The sequence below is a fragment of the Erinaceus europaeus genome, chromosome 2 (genome assembly GCF_950295315.1).
Source record: "Erinaceus europaeus chromosome 2, mEriEur2.1, whole genome shotgun sequence".
NCBI classification, from domain to species: Eukaryota; Metazoa; Chordata; class Mammalia; order Eulipotyphla; family Erinaceidae; genus Erinaceus; species Erinaceus europaeus.
Genome location: NC_080163.1, coordinates 161,188,392 through 161,204,407, shown reverse-complemented (window position 1 = coordinate 161,204,407; position 16,016 = coordinate 161,188,392). Strand labels below are relative to the sequence as shown.

The 16,016-nt window shown below is 41.4% G+C and overlaps 1 protein-coding gene across 5 annotated transcripts in view; it reads left to right on the top strand.

Annotated features, from left to right (window-relative positions):
• Nucleotides 1-14,664, top strand: part of C2H16orf78 (chromosome 2 C16orf78 homolog) — a 164,132-nt gene extending 149,468 nt beyond the window's left edge. For all 5 annotated transcript variants that reach the window (XM_060185595.1, XM_060185596.1, XM_060185594.1 and 2 more), the window contains 2 exons: nt 10,689-10,938; nt 14,498-14,664. In XM_060185595.1, the coding sequence (XP_060041578.1) occupies nt 10,689-10,938; nt 14,498-14,645 (398 nt within the window). In that variant the 3' untranslated portion in view covers nt 14,646-14,664. The remainder of the gene's footprint in view (nt 1-10,688; nt 10,939-14,497) is intronic.
• Nucleotides 14,665-16,016: the final 1,352 nt, after the last annotated feature.

The window sequence follows — 16,016 nt, the reverse complement described above, 5'->3', positions numbered from 1 at the left end:
CGCCAAAAAGTGTGAAATTCAAGGGAAAACAAAGTTTTAATTGATATTTTGGCACATCTCTTTCAGAAACAATTAGATAAAACAGACCAAAAAAAGGAAATAACTAGCAATGCAATTAACAAATCATAGCTTTATATTTTAATAGAAAGACAACACATTTACTTAATCAAAGAACATCTACAAATATCATTTGTAGATATACCACAAAGAAGACACTAGCATTCAAGAAAAAAATAGATATCAGGGCCACTTACATTCTCCTAAAAGAGTAACTAGAAAAAATTAAAAGATAACCCCAACTGAATGGGAAGAAAGTAAGAAAAGTCATAAAATGTCTTTATATCAAAGAAAAACTTAATAACAATAAGCCCAAGTCCAAATCTACAGGAATTTTATTTTTTAATTAGTGATTTACAAAACTATAAGATAATAAGGGTATAATTTCACACCATTTCTACCAACAGATTTCTGTGTCCCCATCCCCCTCCAGCAGAAACTGCAATAGTTCTCCCAAGGTCACAGATATGGTTTGAATATATATATATCTGAAATCTTCTAGAAAGAAAATTTACAGTAAAAACTGAATGTAAGGACAGAGGAGATAGCATAATGATTATGCAAACAGACTCTCACGCCTGAGACGCCAATGTCCCAGGTTCAATCCCCAGTACCACCAGTAGTCAGAGCTGAGCAGTGCTCTGGTAAAAATCAAAACAAAACAAACAAACAAAAAAACCCTGAATGTAATAATTCTTGGTTTTCTTTCTTTTTTTTAATTTATTTTGGATAGAGACAAATTGAAAGGAAAGGGAAGGATAAAAAAAGAGATTCTTGTTTTTCTAAAACAAAAAACAAAGACACAATTTTTAAATTATTTCAATAAAAATAGAATCAGTAACATGAAAATGTAGAAAAATTTATCCGATACCATCTGGTATCAATGAAATGTAAGATAAAGAATGACAAAAATACTGTCTCCTCTCCCGGATCAACTAGGAATACCAAAGGAGACCACCTGGACCGAAACAAGACAGGACTAGAATGACCACAGGAACCCAGTAAATCACCCGTGAGTACAAACACGCGTGGCTGGTGACAGAGAGGAGAGAAGGGCCTAAGGAGAGATTAAGTGACTGCTAACAGTTCAACAGTTATCAGTGGAGACACCACCTCCAGACTGCTCCACAACAAGGGGACAACTGAAGGGAGGAAAGGACTCCCCAGAGAATCACCAGTGCAACTCTGATTGCTACTCCCTTGTCTCCATTGCTACTACCCTCAGAATCTGGATCAGCGACAGGGAGGGACACCAGGGGACAGAGATCTAACCGGGAAACTCAGGAGAAGACCTATACCTCGGTGGCATAGCTGAGGGGCTGTTAAAGTCTCTTTGCATAACGACTGGATTATCTCTGCCACACACTGCTTTATCTCTTGGTCAGGAGTCAGTGATTAAGCTAAGAAGCCTATTGATAGTTTAAAAGCCCTCAGGCTCCCATAGCCTACAGGGAAAGAAAAAAAAAGAGGCTTTTACATCACTGAGCTCCAACTCAGGGATTGAAAAAACTGTTAACTTCCACCACGGTAAAACCTTTAATTAAATTACTTAGACATGAGTCAATCCAGACAATAGTGATCAATAATTTGAAAAGTACTGATAAAGGGAACTCATAACATAATATATAAAATGGTTAAAACAACAAGAAAAAATATTGGAGACTCGAACCAGGACAAGAGTCCAGCTAAAAGTCCTCCAGAGGGTGAAGCACAAAACAACGAGTTCAACATCCAAACATTATCTAAGGAAATAATAACAGGAGTGAGTAAAGAATTTGAAAAAAATTTAATCAGAAATGCAGGAACAACAACTGAGAATATGGAAGAAAATTCTAATAATGTCATGGTTCTTAGAGAGCTGAAAGCTGAAATCGTTGAGCTAAGAAGGCAACTAGCTGAACAAGCTAAAACAGTATCAGAGCAGGGCAACAAAATAGATGAACTCCAGAAAGCAGTAGAGGGCAGAGAGAATAGAATCTATGAGGCTGAAGACAGAATTAGCAAGATTGAGGATGAATTAGAGACAACTAAAAAAGAAGTAAGAGATCTCAAAAAGAGATTAAGAGATGTTGAAAAACAACAACAGAGTCCTATGGGATGACTTCAAAAGAAACAATATACGCATTATTGGCTTACCAGAGGAAGAAAGAGAAGGAGAGGAAGAAAGCATTCTCCAGGCCATAATAGCTGAAAATTTCTCTAGTCTAGACAACACCAAAGACATAAAGATTCAAGAAGCCCAGAGGGTCCCAAACAGAATTAACCCAGACCTAAAGACACCAAGACATGTCATACTTAGAATGGAAAGGAATAAGGATAAAGAAAGGATCCTCAAGGCTGCAAGAGAAAAACAAAGAGTCACCTACAAAGGAAAACCCATAAGATTAGCAACAGACTTCTCCATACAAACACTACAGGCCAGAAGAGAATGGCAAGATATCTATCGAGTGCTCAATGGGAAAAGCTTTCAGCCAAGAATACTATATCCTGCTAGACTGTCATTCAGACTAGATGGAAGCATCAAAACCTTCTCAGACAAGCAACAGTTGAAGGAAGCAACCATCACCAAGCCTGCCCTGAAAGAACTTCTGAAAGGTCTCCTATAAACAACCAGACCACCACAAATAGGACATATATCAAAACACTCTAAAACTCTACAAGAATGGCGTTAAAATATCTTCAATCTTTGGTATCAATAAATGTCAATGGCCTGAATTCACCTATTAAAAGACACAGAGTAGGAAGATGGATCAGAAAACACAACCCAACAATATGTTGTCTACGGGAAACTCACCTAACTCAACAAGACAATCACAGACTTAAAGTGAAAGGATGGAAAACTATCATACAAGCCAATGGCCCACAAAAAAGGGCAGGAACAGCTATTCTCATATCTGACATGATAGATTTTAAAATAGATAATATTAAAAAAGATAGGAATGGACACTACTTAATGCTCAGAGGATCAGTCAATCAAGAGGACTTAACAATTATTAATATCTATGCACCCAATGAGAAGCCATCTAAATACATCAAACTTCTACTGAAAGAGCTACAGCAATATATTAACAGTAACACAATCATAGTAGGGGACTTCAACACCCCACTATCTCAACTTGACAGATCATCCAGGAAGAAAATCAGTAAAGACATAAGGAAGCTAAATGAAGAGATAGATAAACTAGAACTATTGGACATTTTCAGAGTCATTCATCCCAAGAAAATGGAATACACATTTTACTCAAATCTACATGGATCATTCTCAAGGATAGACCATATGTTAGGCCACAAAGACATCATCAGCCAATTGAAGAGCACTGAAATCATCCCAAGCATCTTCTCAGACCACAGTGGAATTAAACTAACACTTAACAATCAACAAAAGATTAGTAACAGTCCCAAAATGTGGAAGCTCAACAGTACACTTCTTAACAACTTCTGGGTCAAAGAGGAAATCAAGGAAGAAATCAAAATGTTTTGAGAGTTCAATGAAAATGAAGACACAAGCTATCAAAATATTTGGGACACAGCTAAAGAAGTCCTAAGAGGGAAGTTCATAGCTATACAAGCACACATTAGGAAACAAGAAAAGGCACAAATAAACAGCCTGATTGCACATCTTAAAGAACTAGAAGAAGAACAACAAAGGAATCCTAAAGCAACCAAAAGGACAGAAATCACTAAAGTTAGGGCAGAAATCAATAACATTGAGAATAGGAAAACCATACAAAAGATCAATGAAAGTAAATGTTGGTTCTTCGAAAGAGTAAACAAAATCGACAAGCCTTTAGCCAGACTCACAAAACAAAAAAGGGAGAAGACCCAAATAAATCGGATAGTAAATGAAAGAGGAGATATCACAACAGACACTGCGGAAATTCAACATATCATGCGAGGCTTCTATGAACAACTATATGCCACCAAGCTAGAGAACCTGGAAGAAATGAATGATTTCCTAGATACCTACCAACTTCCAATACTAAGTAAAGAGGAAGTGGATAACATGAACAGGCCCATCACAGCTAATGAAATTGAAACAGTTATCAAAAGTCTTCCCAAAAATAAAAGTCCTGGACCAGATGGTTTTACAAATGAATTCTACAAAACTTTCAAAGAAGAACTAATACCTCTACTTTTAAAAGTCTTCCAGAAGATTGAAGACACTGGAATACTCCCTGCCAGCTTCTATGAAGCCAACATCACCCTGATACCAAAAGCAGACAGGGACACAACCAAAAAAGAAAACTATAGACCAATATCTCTGATGAACATAGATGCGAAAATATTGAACAAAATTCTAGCCAACCGGATACAGCAGTATATCAAAAAGATTGTTCATCATGACCAAGTGGGGTTTATCCCAGGCATGCAAGGTTGGTTTAATATACGTAAATCAATCAATGTGATCCACCACATCAACAAAAGCAAGACCAAAAACCACATGGTCATATCAATAGATGCAGAGAAAGCCTTTGACAAAATACAACATCCCTTCATGATCAAAACACTACAAAAATGGGAATAGATGGAAAATTCCTGAAGATAGTGGAGTCTATATATAGCAAACCTAGAGCCAACATCATAGTCAATGGTGAAAAACTGGAAGCATTTCCACTCAGATCAGGTACTCAGAGACAGGGCTGCCCACTATCACCATTACTATTCAACATAGTGTTGGAAGTTCTTGCCATAGCAATCAGGCAGGAGCAAGGAATTAAAGGCATACAGATTGGAAGAGAAGAAGTCAAACTCTCCTTATTTGCAGATGACATGATAGTATACATGGAAAAACCTAAGGAATCCAACGAGAAGCTTTTGGAAATCATCAGGCAATACAGTAAGGTGTCAGGCTATAAAATTAACATTCAAAAGTCAGTGGCATTCCTCTATGCAAACACTAAGTTAGAAGAAATTGAAATCCAGAAATGAGTTCCTTTTTCTATAGCAACAAAAACAATAAAATATCTAGGAGTAAACCTAACCAAAGAAGTGAAAGACTTATATACTGAAAATTATGAGTCACTACTCAAAGAAATTGAAAAAGACACAAAGAAGTGGAAAGATATTCCATGTTCATGGGTTGGAAGAATTAACATCATCAAAATGAATATATTACGCAGAGCCACCTACAAATTTAATACTATCCCCATCAAGATCCTAAGCACATTTTTTAGGAGAATAGAAAAAATGCTACAAATGTTTATGTGGAACCAGAAAAGACCTAGAATTGCCAAAACAATCTTGAGAAAAAAGAACAGAACCGGAGGCATCACACTCCCAGATCTCAAACTGTATTATAGGGCCATTGTCATCAAAACTGCTTGGTACTGGAGCATGAACAGACACACTGACCAGTGGAATAGAATTGAGAGGCCAGAAATGAGGCCCCACACATATGGACATCTAATCTTTGACAAAGGGGCCCAGACTATTACATGGGGAAAGCAGAGTCTCTTCAACAAATGGTGTTGGAAACAATGGGTTGAAACACGCAGAAGAATGAAACTGAATCACTGTATTTCACCAAATACAAAAGTAAATTCCAAGTGGATCAAGGACTTGGATGTTAGACCAGAAACTATCAGATACTTAGAGGAAAATATTGGCAGAACTTTTTTCCGCATAAATTTTAAAGACATCTTCAATGAAACGAATCCAATTACAAGGAAGACTAAGGCAAGTATAAACCTATGGGACTACATCAAATTAAAAAGCTTCTTCACAGCAAAAGAAACCACTACCCAAATCAAGAGACCCCTCACAGAATGGGAGAAGATCTTTACATGCCATACATCAGATAAGAGTTTAATAACCAACATATATAAAGAGCTTGCCAGACTCAACATCAAGACAACAAATAACCCCCTCCAAAAATGGGGGGAGGACTTGGACAGAATATTCACCACAGAAGAGATCCAAAAGGCCGAGAAACACATGAAAAAATGCTCCAAGTCTCTGATTGTCAGAGAAATGCAAATAAAGACAACAATGAGCTATCACTTCACTCCTGTGAGAATGTCATACATCAGAAAAGGTAACAGCAGCAAATGCTGGAGAGGGTATGGGAACCCTCCTGCACTGCTGGTGGGAATGTCAATTGGTCCAACCTCTGTGGAGAACAGTCTGGAGAACTCTCAGAAGGCTAGAAATGGACCTACCCTATGACCCTGCAATTCCTCTCCTGGGGATATATCCTAAGGAACCCAACACATCCATCCAAAAAGATCTGTGTACACATATGTTCTTGGCAGCACAATTTGTAATAGCCAAAACCTGGAAGCAACCTAGGTGTCCAACAACAGATGAGTGGCCGAGCAAGTTGTGGTATATATACACAATGGAACACTACTCAGCTGTAAAAAATGGTGACTTCACCATTTTCAGCCAATCTTGGATGGACCTTGAAAAAATCATGTTGAGTGAAATAAGTCAGAAACAGAAGGATGAATATGGGATGATCTCACTCTCAGGCCGAAGTTGAAAAACAAGATTAGAAAAGAAAACACAAGTCGAACCTGAAATGGAATTGGAGTATTACACCAAAGTAAAAGACTCTGGGGTGGGTGGGTGGGTGGGTGGGGAGAATACAGGTCCATGAAAGATGATGAATGACATAGTGGGGGTTGTATTGTTAAATGGGAATCTGGGGAATGTTATGCATGTATAAACTATTGTATTTACTGTTGAATGTAAAACATTAATTCCCCAAATTAAAAAAAAAAGAATTACAAAAATACTAAATTCAAATTTTTTTGGAAAAGTAACAAAAATAGAAGGTTAAAAAAGGTATAAATGTACACAAATAAATGTTTTGAAATCTAATACATAAGAAACGATATGTATATGGGAGAAGGCTCACATGGTGGAGTTTGTGTACTACCATGAGCAAGACCCTGTGTTTGAGAGCCCCAGCACCACATAGAAGCACCACAGGTGGCACTGGGGAAGATCCATAGATGATGGAATGGGTGAGTGGTCTCTCTCCACTCTCAAAAGAATGAAAAATAAAAATGAAAGGCTGCTTAGTAGTATTGACAAGACATTGAGTTCACTCTTGAGTGTTGAATTAAAGAGTAAATTAAATAAATTGTAACAATACTTACATGTATAATACTTTTAATACTTTATTTTATTTTAATGAGATACAGAAAGAGAGAAAGGAAAAGAAAGAAGAAAAAAGAAGAGAAAAACCTGAGCACTGCTCAGCTCTGGCTTATCACCAGTGCTAGGGATTGAACCTGGGACTTCAGAGCCTAAGTTATGAAAGGTGTCTGCATAAACATTATGTTGTCTCCCCAGCACCTCCCACCCCATGCACAACACATTTGGAAATCCAGCATCAGTGTGTAATTTCCTATCTTATCATAAATTGTGGGAGTTGATACACTAAAGATCAGAATAATGAGCAATTTCTCAAGTAGTAATTGGAAGATGATTGGCATTTTCCCACTAGAAATGTCATGCAGACAAAAGGCTGTATAGCAGATTCTGTCTCATCTTTGAAGTGCAAATAAGCCAAGTATTACTTATCTATTGCTAAATGTATAAAATCATAGACATTTATACATAGTCTGACAAGTTGTACCCTAAATATTAAGGTTATACGAACAAGAAGGTCAGTCTGAGAACAATACTGACACAAAGTATGTTTTTAAAAAAATGTTAGCAGGTGGGGGAGGTAGCATAATGTTTATGCAGGGTCTCTCATACCTGATCGTATGGAAGTCCCAGGTTCAATTCCCCACACCACTATAGTCCAGAAAGTCCCAGATTCAATTCCCCACACCACCATAAACCAGAGCTGAACAATGGTCTGGTTAAAACAAAACAAAACAAAACAAAACTAACAAATATACTCAACATATGGAAATAGACCAATGTCTGAAGCAACTAATTACATACAACTTCCTGTAGGAGTCATTGGGTTTCTGATATCAGAATATTTAGCTAGCTACATTTAGTATATCACATTTTAAATAGCACGATTCTGTCAGTAGATGATAGCCAAGTTTTACTATTAATAAAAGAAACCTCTAAATTAGGAGTAAAACTATTAATATAATTTAAAATATATGCCCAAAATAGTAGCAAATATTCTAAATGAGGAAAAGTTGAGGTCATTTTAATTAAGGTCAGCAACAAAGTCAGGCAAGCCTGCTATCATTACTAACATTGAAGAGGCTGTCAAATGCAACATGTCAAGAACAGTGTGTATTGGTATAAATATTTTTCCCTTGAGGTGACTGCCTATCTGAAAAGAAACCCTAGTCAGAAGTTAATAAAATTTGGCATATGCTGTTGATGTACTAGACAGACTATTCAAAAACAGTATTTGACTTTCAATTTATTTATTTATTTACCAAAGCACTGCTCAACCCTGGCTTATGGTGATATGGAGGATTGAACCTGGGACTTTGGAAATTCAGGCATGAGATTCTCTTTGCATAACCATTATGCAACTTATCTCTGCCCAATTTGTAAACAATATTTGAAATCAAGTCTTTTTCTCTACATAATTAGACTTGAAAACAGATAAGAAAACACTCCATTCCTCTTTTTAAAAAAAAAGCTTTCTTTTTTTTTTAATAGCACTTATTTATTTTGATAGGATGGAAAGAAATTAAGAGGGGAGGAGAAATAGATGAGAGAGACATCTGCAGCACTGCTTCACTGCTTCCAAAGCTTCCCCCATGCAGGGGACTGGGAGCTTGAACCTGGGTCCCTGTGCATGGTAGTATGTGCACTCAACTAGCTGTAACATCCACTACTTAGCCCCCAAACCATTTCATTCTTTTTATTTTATGATACAACAAGTTTTAGTTTTTTATTGGGGGTATAATGGTTTATAGTGCAGTTGTAGACACACGGGTATAATTACTCATTTCCCCATGAATTATGCAATTGGATCTCAAGGTTCCTTCCACCCTATCCCTCCTTCTCCTTCCCAGAGTCCTTTGCTTTGGTGTAATACACCATACCCAGTCCAAGTTTTATTTGTGATTTCCCTCTCCATCTTTAACTAAGGTCCACCTTAGTTTACTCTTCAGTATTTGTCCTTCTCTTTTTGACTTTTTTCCCACTTAATATGATGTCTTCAGGTTCTGTCCAAGATGAGGGAAACGAGTTTACCTCATCATGTTTAACAGCTGAATAGTATTCCATTATGTATATATATCACAATTTTCTCATTCACTCATCTGTCCCTGGGCATCTGGATTGCTTCTAAGTTTTGGCTGCACAACTTTTGCTACTGTGAGCATAGGTGTACATACATCTCTTTTGATAGGAAAAAAAAAACACTTCATCCTTATGAGTAAACATTGATAAACTATTTAGAAGCAAATGTAACATGAGAAACAAATGAAAGTCTCTGAACTCTAGCCAGAATAAGGTCTCCTTCAAAAGAAACCCCACATTGGTCACTTGCCATTTCAATCTCTATATTTCTTTTTTTTTATTTCTTCACTGGAGGATTAATGATTTACAGTCGACAATAAAATACAGTAGTTTGTACATACATAACATTTCCATATAACAATATGACCCCCACTAGGTGGTCCTCTGCCATCATGTTCTGGGACCTGAACTTTTCCCCAGACCCCAGAGTCTTTTACTTTAGTGCAGTACACTCAATTTCTATATTCCGGTCCTTGTGCCTGCAGTTCTTCCTGTCTGAGTTCGCTGCTCCCCTCACCTGGACATGCTGTTCCTCCTTCCTGCCAAACTTCTTTCCCTTTCTCAGCTGATACAATAGCTTGTCCTTTAAAACCCTACTCAAAGTTAATCTCCTCTGAGGGTTTCTCCTTTTAGGGGAGCTCCCTTTGGAGAGAACAGTGGTGGGGTGTTGAGGGGAGAGGCTATAGGGGAAAAGGGAGGGGGCCAGGAGATGACTCATTTGGTAAAGCTCACACTTTACCATGCTCAGGACCTGGCAGCTTTAGGAGAAATGGAGTGGTAGTGAGTTGTTTCCCCTTAACTGTCTCTATCTAAAAAAATAAAATAAAAAGAGTCTACCTAGAGCAGTGGAACTGTACAAGCAGGAAGCCCCAGTGAAGACAACCCTGAAGGCAAGAGAGAAAGAAAGGTAGAAAGATAAAGGAGAGAGAGAGAAGAGATGGACATAGAGAGAAAGGGAGCCAGGTGGTAGTACACTCAGTTGAGTGGACAGTTTACCATGTGCAAGGACCAGGGTTCAAGCCTCAGTCCCCACCTGCAAGGAGAAGCTTCACAAGCAGCAGTGCTGCAGGTGTCTCTCTCTCTCCTTCTCTAATTTCCCCTCTCCTCTTAATTTGTCTCTGTCTCTTTCAAATAAAAGAATTTTTAAAGAATAGGAAGAAAGAGAGAGAGGGGGGGGGCATAGAAAGAAAGTGGTAATAGAAAGAAAGTGGTGATAGAAAGGGAAGGAGGGAGGGAGGAAAGGAAGATCTGAAGCCAGGGAGAAAGGAGGAATGCAAAAATGAACAAATATGAAGTAAATCTTTAGAAGCTGAAGCTTGAAACTTACCAGGTCCCTGGATGGATATCATTTGAATCCCCCATGGCCCTTCAGACATTCTCCCCTTTCCTGCACACCCCCCACCCCACCCCCAGCCCCAGCTTCTGTCTTCCTGATGCCAAGGACTCAATTTCAGATGCAGAGATCAAGGAGACAATGGCAGCTGCAGATGGCTCCCAGCGGCCATTCCGAAGACAAAGCTTCGTGGAGCCATCACTACAGGAAATCTTCTACATCAACCGGAGGTCCACCCTCCTGAGGGAGTGGGCTGGCAAGACGACAGAAAATGTTTATGAGCGCAAGCTGAAGAGCCTCATGGAGAAAGGCCAAGAGCCCAAAATTGATTCTGTGAGAATGCTGAAGCCAGATGAGGTGCTGAGCTGCCGGTGAGTGGTCAGCAGGCCTCACTCTTTCCCTGGCCCAGACAGGGACAGGGTCTGGAAATCTGGGAAGAGTGAGCATAGCCTTGCTGATTTCTGTCCTTGATTCCCGAAGCGCTGCACTGGGACTGAAGCCATGGTGCTTCTGAACATTTTCCCAGCTAAGGACTATCTCCTGGACAGACTTTGGTGGCATGTGTTAGGACACCTGCACAGCCCTTCCAACAGGCTCCATGTTTTCACAATAGAGGCCCTGAATATTCCAAAAGGAAAGCACATGTTGTTGGTGAGAGTTCTCAGACCTCTGAGAGGCTGATGGAAACAGGAATCACCCTCCCAATGGCCAACTGCTATAGTTTGGGAAGACAGTTATTTGATGTGTGTGTGTGTGTGTGTGTGTGTGTGTGTGTGTGTGTGTGTGTGTGTGAGAGAGAGAGAGAGAGAGAGAGAGCACAAACAAATAACACTCTGGCCAACTGATTCCAGCCAGTCCTTCAGGTGGATACACCAAACCTAAGACTTCACTCATGTGAGACAAGCATTCCCCCACGCGCCACCTCCCCAGCTCCTGTGTTGGGGTTCTAGACTCCCAAAGGACTCCTGAACATGGAGTGAAAGTATTTGGTATTTACATGTCTTCTGAAAGGGTCTCCCTTCTAGCTTGTCCTTTATCTTACATATCAGGACCCTCTGGTTTATAGTAACATCAAGCAGCCTGGTTTGCACCCCCAAAACAGGTATCTGTCCCTGGTCCAATACCAGTCTTCACTGTCAAAATGTAGTCAACAGGGGCTAGGTGGTAATGTACCCAGTAGAGGGCACATGTTACCATGTGCAAGGTCCTGGTTTCAAGCCCCTTGTCCCCACTTGCTAGGGGAAAGCTTCATGAGTGGTGAGGCACTGCTGTGGGATCTCTCTCTACCTCCCCTTTTCTATCAAGTCAGTGAACAAAATATTTTTTAAAAGAGGCCTGCAGAACAAGGTACAGAAATGTACCTTCTACTCAGAAGATCAAACAGGACAGAATCATATAGTCCTGCTAGAGTCGGCAGCATTGAACTCATCCAGAGGTTCTAAAGGACCTCAGGTCCAGTGGCCACATCACAGTGTTCTGCTCTGCTGCTCACTGAGGGGCTGAGGGCTTGATAGACTGAGGGATGGACAGGCTGAGGGATGGACAGGCTGAGAGATGGACAGGCTGAGGGGTGGATAGGCTGAGGAGTCAGCAGGCTGAGGGATGGACTGGCTGAAGGGTGCACAGGCTGAGGGGTGGACAGATGGGACAGCTGACTGGCTGGAAGATCCACAGGCAGAGTTCCCATGGAATACAATCCTGTGCAGGCTATTCTCAAGCCTGCTTAATTCTGTCTCTGGCTTTGAGCTTGACAGGCTGTTTCTTACTCTGGCCAGTGCAGTCTAGCTTGGCCTCAGTGAGGAGAGGAAACTGGGCCATAACCCCAGCCCTGTGAGGAGTAAGCACTGGCCAGTTCTCCAAGCAGAAGGAAGGGCACCTCCAAAAGAAAGAAAGTGCAGGTTATAACAAGCAGTCAAGGGGCAGGAGACCAAGGTTGGTAGAAGAATAAGGAACACTCTGGATACAAGAGCACACAGGCATCAGCTCACACAACACACTTGCCATCAAGCCCACACTCCAGAAAAAGTCCAAAATTGTGGGGTTGCAGCTGCCATTCTACCCCAACAGTGCCACTGTTAAATTGTCTGACTATTAGAGAAAGTGAATCCTTTATCCTATCCCACCCATTGGTTCAGCTGCCCTCCCTCCAAACTTCCCCCAGGCCTGGATGTCAGTCAGCAGACTGAGCACATGGGGCAATGAGGGGGGTACTTGCTTGGAAACTTTCTTTTCATTTTATTAATTAGTGATTTAGCAGTGCTTTACAAAATGAGAAGACTGCAGGGGTGGGACCTAGTAGAGTGTACACATACCAGGCACGAAAAACCTAGGTTCAAGCCCACCCCCACCCCCAGTCCACACCTGCAGGGGACAAGCTTTGCTAGAGAAAGAGCAGTGCTGCAGGTGTCTCTCTTCTATGTCTCCCTCTATATATCATTGCCTCTTACCCTTTCTCAAAATATAGTTGCCTCGGATAGTGGAATCATGTATGCATTTCACATCAGAGATAGTCCCGGTGGCAAAAAAAAAAAAGTGAATTGACAATTTCAGGCATGTAATTTAATATCACACCCACACATGCTGTGTTTAAGTCACCATATACTTCACCAAAGTTCTGTGCCCCCTTCCCATAGACATCACAGCTTCCACAAAGCCCAACAGACAGTTTTCCAACCATTTGCCTCTAGGTGTTTTTCCTCCCCACTTGGTACAAAGTCACAGCCATGTGTCACCTCCTTTTTCTGAATGCCATTGCTATGCTAGGAGAAGAAACATTGACTTGTCCATTGTCTGCTTAACCATCCCTCTATGGGGTGTGAGGGTCTTTTATTCCCCTGTTTCTGTTAAGTGATAACTCTAATGACAGAAATCATGAGTTATCACTTAACAGTGCCAGCACTATGAATCCACCACCCTTATCCTCTCCTTTCTTTTTTCTTGTTTCTTTTTTTTTTCTGATAGATATTAAGAAGGGAAGGGAGATAGAGAGAGAGAGAGAGAGAGAGATGGGGAGAGAGACCTGCAGACCTGCTTCACAGCTCACTCCTGAAGCATCCCCACCTGCAGGTGGGGAGCAGGGACTTGAACCCAGGTCCTTGCACTTAACCAGTGTGACACTACCCAGTCCCCCATTTATTTATTGACTCCCTTCCAATTGGCAGCTCTTCTTGAGATAAGTAGAGGGTATGAATAGAGCTCCTGAGTTAAAGACAGTAATTTTTTGGGTGAGGGTGCCTGGGGGGGTTCAAGGAGCAGTTTTAGACATATGTGTTGCCTGACTGACTTTCAAAAGGGTTTGCTAGTGGCTAAGGGGACAGTATAATTCTTATGAAAGTTATTTTCATGACTGAAGTTCTGAGGCTTCCAGGTTCAGTCCCCAGCACCACCATAAGCCAGAGCTGTTGTCCATCTATATATCTTTCTCTCTGTTTTTCTCTCATTAAACTACCTAATTAAAATACGTTTTCTAAAAGATCAGAAAAGAAAACACAAGTAGAACCTGAAATGGAATTGGCATATCACACCAAAGTAAAAGACTCTGGGGTGGGTGGGTGGGGAGAATACAGGTCCATGAAGGATGATAGAGGACCTAGTAGGGGTTGTATTGTTATATGGGAAATTGGGGAATGTTATGCATGTACAAACTATTGTACTTACTGTTGAATGTAAAACATTAATTTCCCCCCCCAAAAAAAATGAAAAAAAAAAAACTTTTTCTAAAAAAAAAAAGTTTGCAAATAAAGCCCAGGCCCTGCCCAGCTGAAAATTGGCTGCCCCTGGTGGAGGTGAGGTCTCATGCATCCGCCAGAACACTGGTTCATCCCCTCTGCCACAGGTGCTGCTCCTCGGTCGGTCACTCTTTCCCTCCCTCCCTCTCTTTGTCACGGGGGCCATGCCCACACCCTATGCTGACACTGTCTCTCCCTGCAGATACTTGAGGCTGTCTAAGAACAACATCAAGACACTGCTTAAGCTCTGCAAGGACGCGGGCATGGAAGTGGACATCCACCCCCACATGGTGGAGGCGGAGATAGACGCCAAGAAGGTGTTCCCCGGGAACCCCACCGTGGCCCTCTGAATATATTGCTTACACTCTGGCCTTCCGGCTCTTTCTGCTCTGTTGTTGACCTCAGCCGCAACCAGAGGGCACCCTCGAGCACACCCCACCTGGCCCTACAGATAGATAACAAACCTTGCGCCTCACCAGTGTACTGACTCTTCCTCATTAGAACGTGAGTGAGAACCAGCTTGAGAACTGTGGGCATTCTTCCCACTGCAAGAAGAGGCCTAAGAAAAGGCTTCTTAGAAAGGAAGGAAGAAGGGATGGTGGGGAGGCAGGTGGCTCAGTGAGAGCATGTGGGAGGACTCAAGTGAGAGCATGGGAGCATGGGAGGGCTTCCTGAATGATAGAGCAGTGCCGCAGTGTCTCCCCTTCTCTCTATGTCTCTCTCCTATCTCTTCCTCTATCTATATCTCTGTCTCTAGCTTTTTCTCTAAAAGAAAATAAAAAACAGCCCCTGGAAACAGTGGAGCTGTGTAGGCACCAAGCCCCAGTGATGACTCTGGTGACAAAAAGAAGAAGAAGAAGGAGGAGAAGAAAAGAAGAAGAAGAAGAAGAAGAAGAAGAAGAAGAAGAAGAAGAAGAAGAAGAAGAAGAAGGAGGAGGAGGAGGAGGAGGAGGAGGAGGAGGAGGAGGAGGAGGAGGAGGAGGAGGAGGAGGAGAAGGAGAAGAAGAAGAAGAAGAAGAAGAAGAAGAAGAAGAAGAAGAAGGAGGAGGAGGAGGAGGAGGAAGAATTTTAAATAAATGGCAGGAAACAAAAGGAAACAGTCTCCTCGGAGGGAAGACTGCAGTCCAATGTCCCCAGAGGGACTTCAGGAGACAGGGGGCTTAAAGGGTAGCAGAGGCCTTCACAGTACCTGCCCTACCCATTTAGGAACAGTTGTGGGGGAAGCTGGCCTTTTGCAAAGGTGGGAAGCTGACAAAAAGATGGGAACAGTGGAAGCTCTGTTCTTCTTGATTGAAGAAGAGACCACGGAGGGTGGGCCACACCCAGAGCGCTCCCTGTGAAAGAAAGCAGGGTAGTGATGCAAAGCAGGTCCTCACCCTCCATTCTCTTGCCTGGCAGAGACCCCTAGCATACTCCATTAAGGTCATTTGGAAACAGTCTTCCTCACCCCATCCTGGAGCAAAGGCCAATTGAGGTTTCAAGCTTAGTGCCTTGTACCCCTGTAAACGTTTTGGTTTCAACCCTGATTGCCCCAGTTCTGAGCTGTGTGACTTTAGACAAGTCATGTTACCACTCTGTGCCCATTTCTTTCTCTGTAAACTGGGACTCATCATCAAACTTCTGGAACAGGGATTTTGTAAGGAGGAGCACAAAGAATGGAGCTGACAGGTAAGAGCCCAGTGAAAATGTGTGCTGTTCCCTGGGGTGGTGGGGGAGCAGAA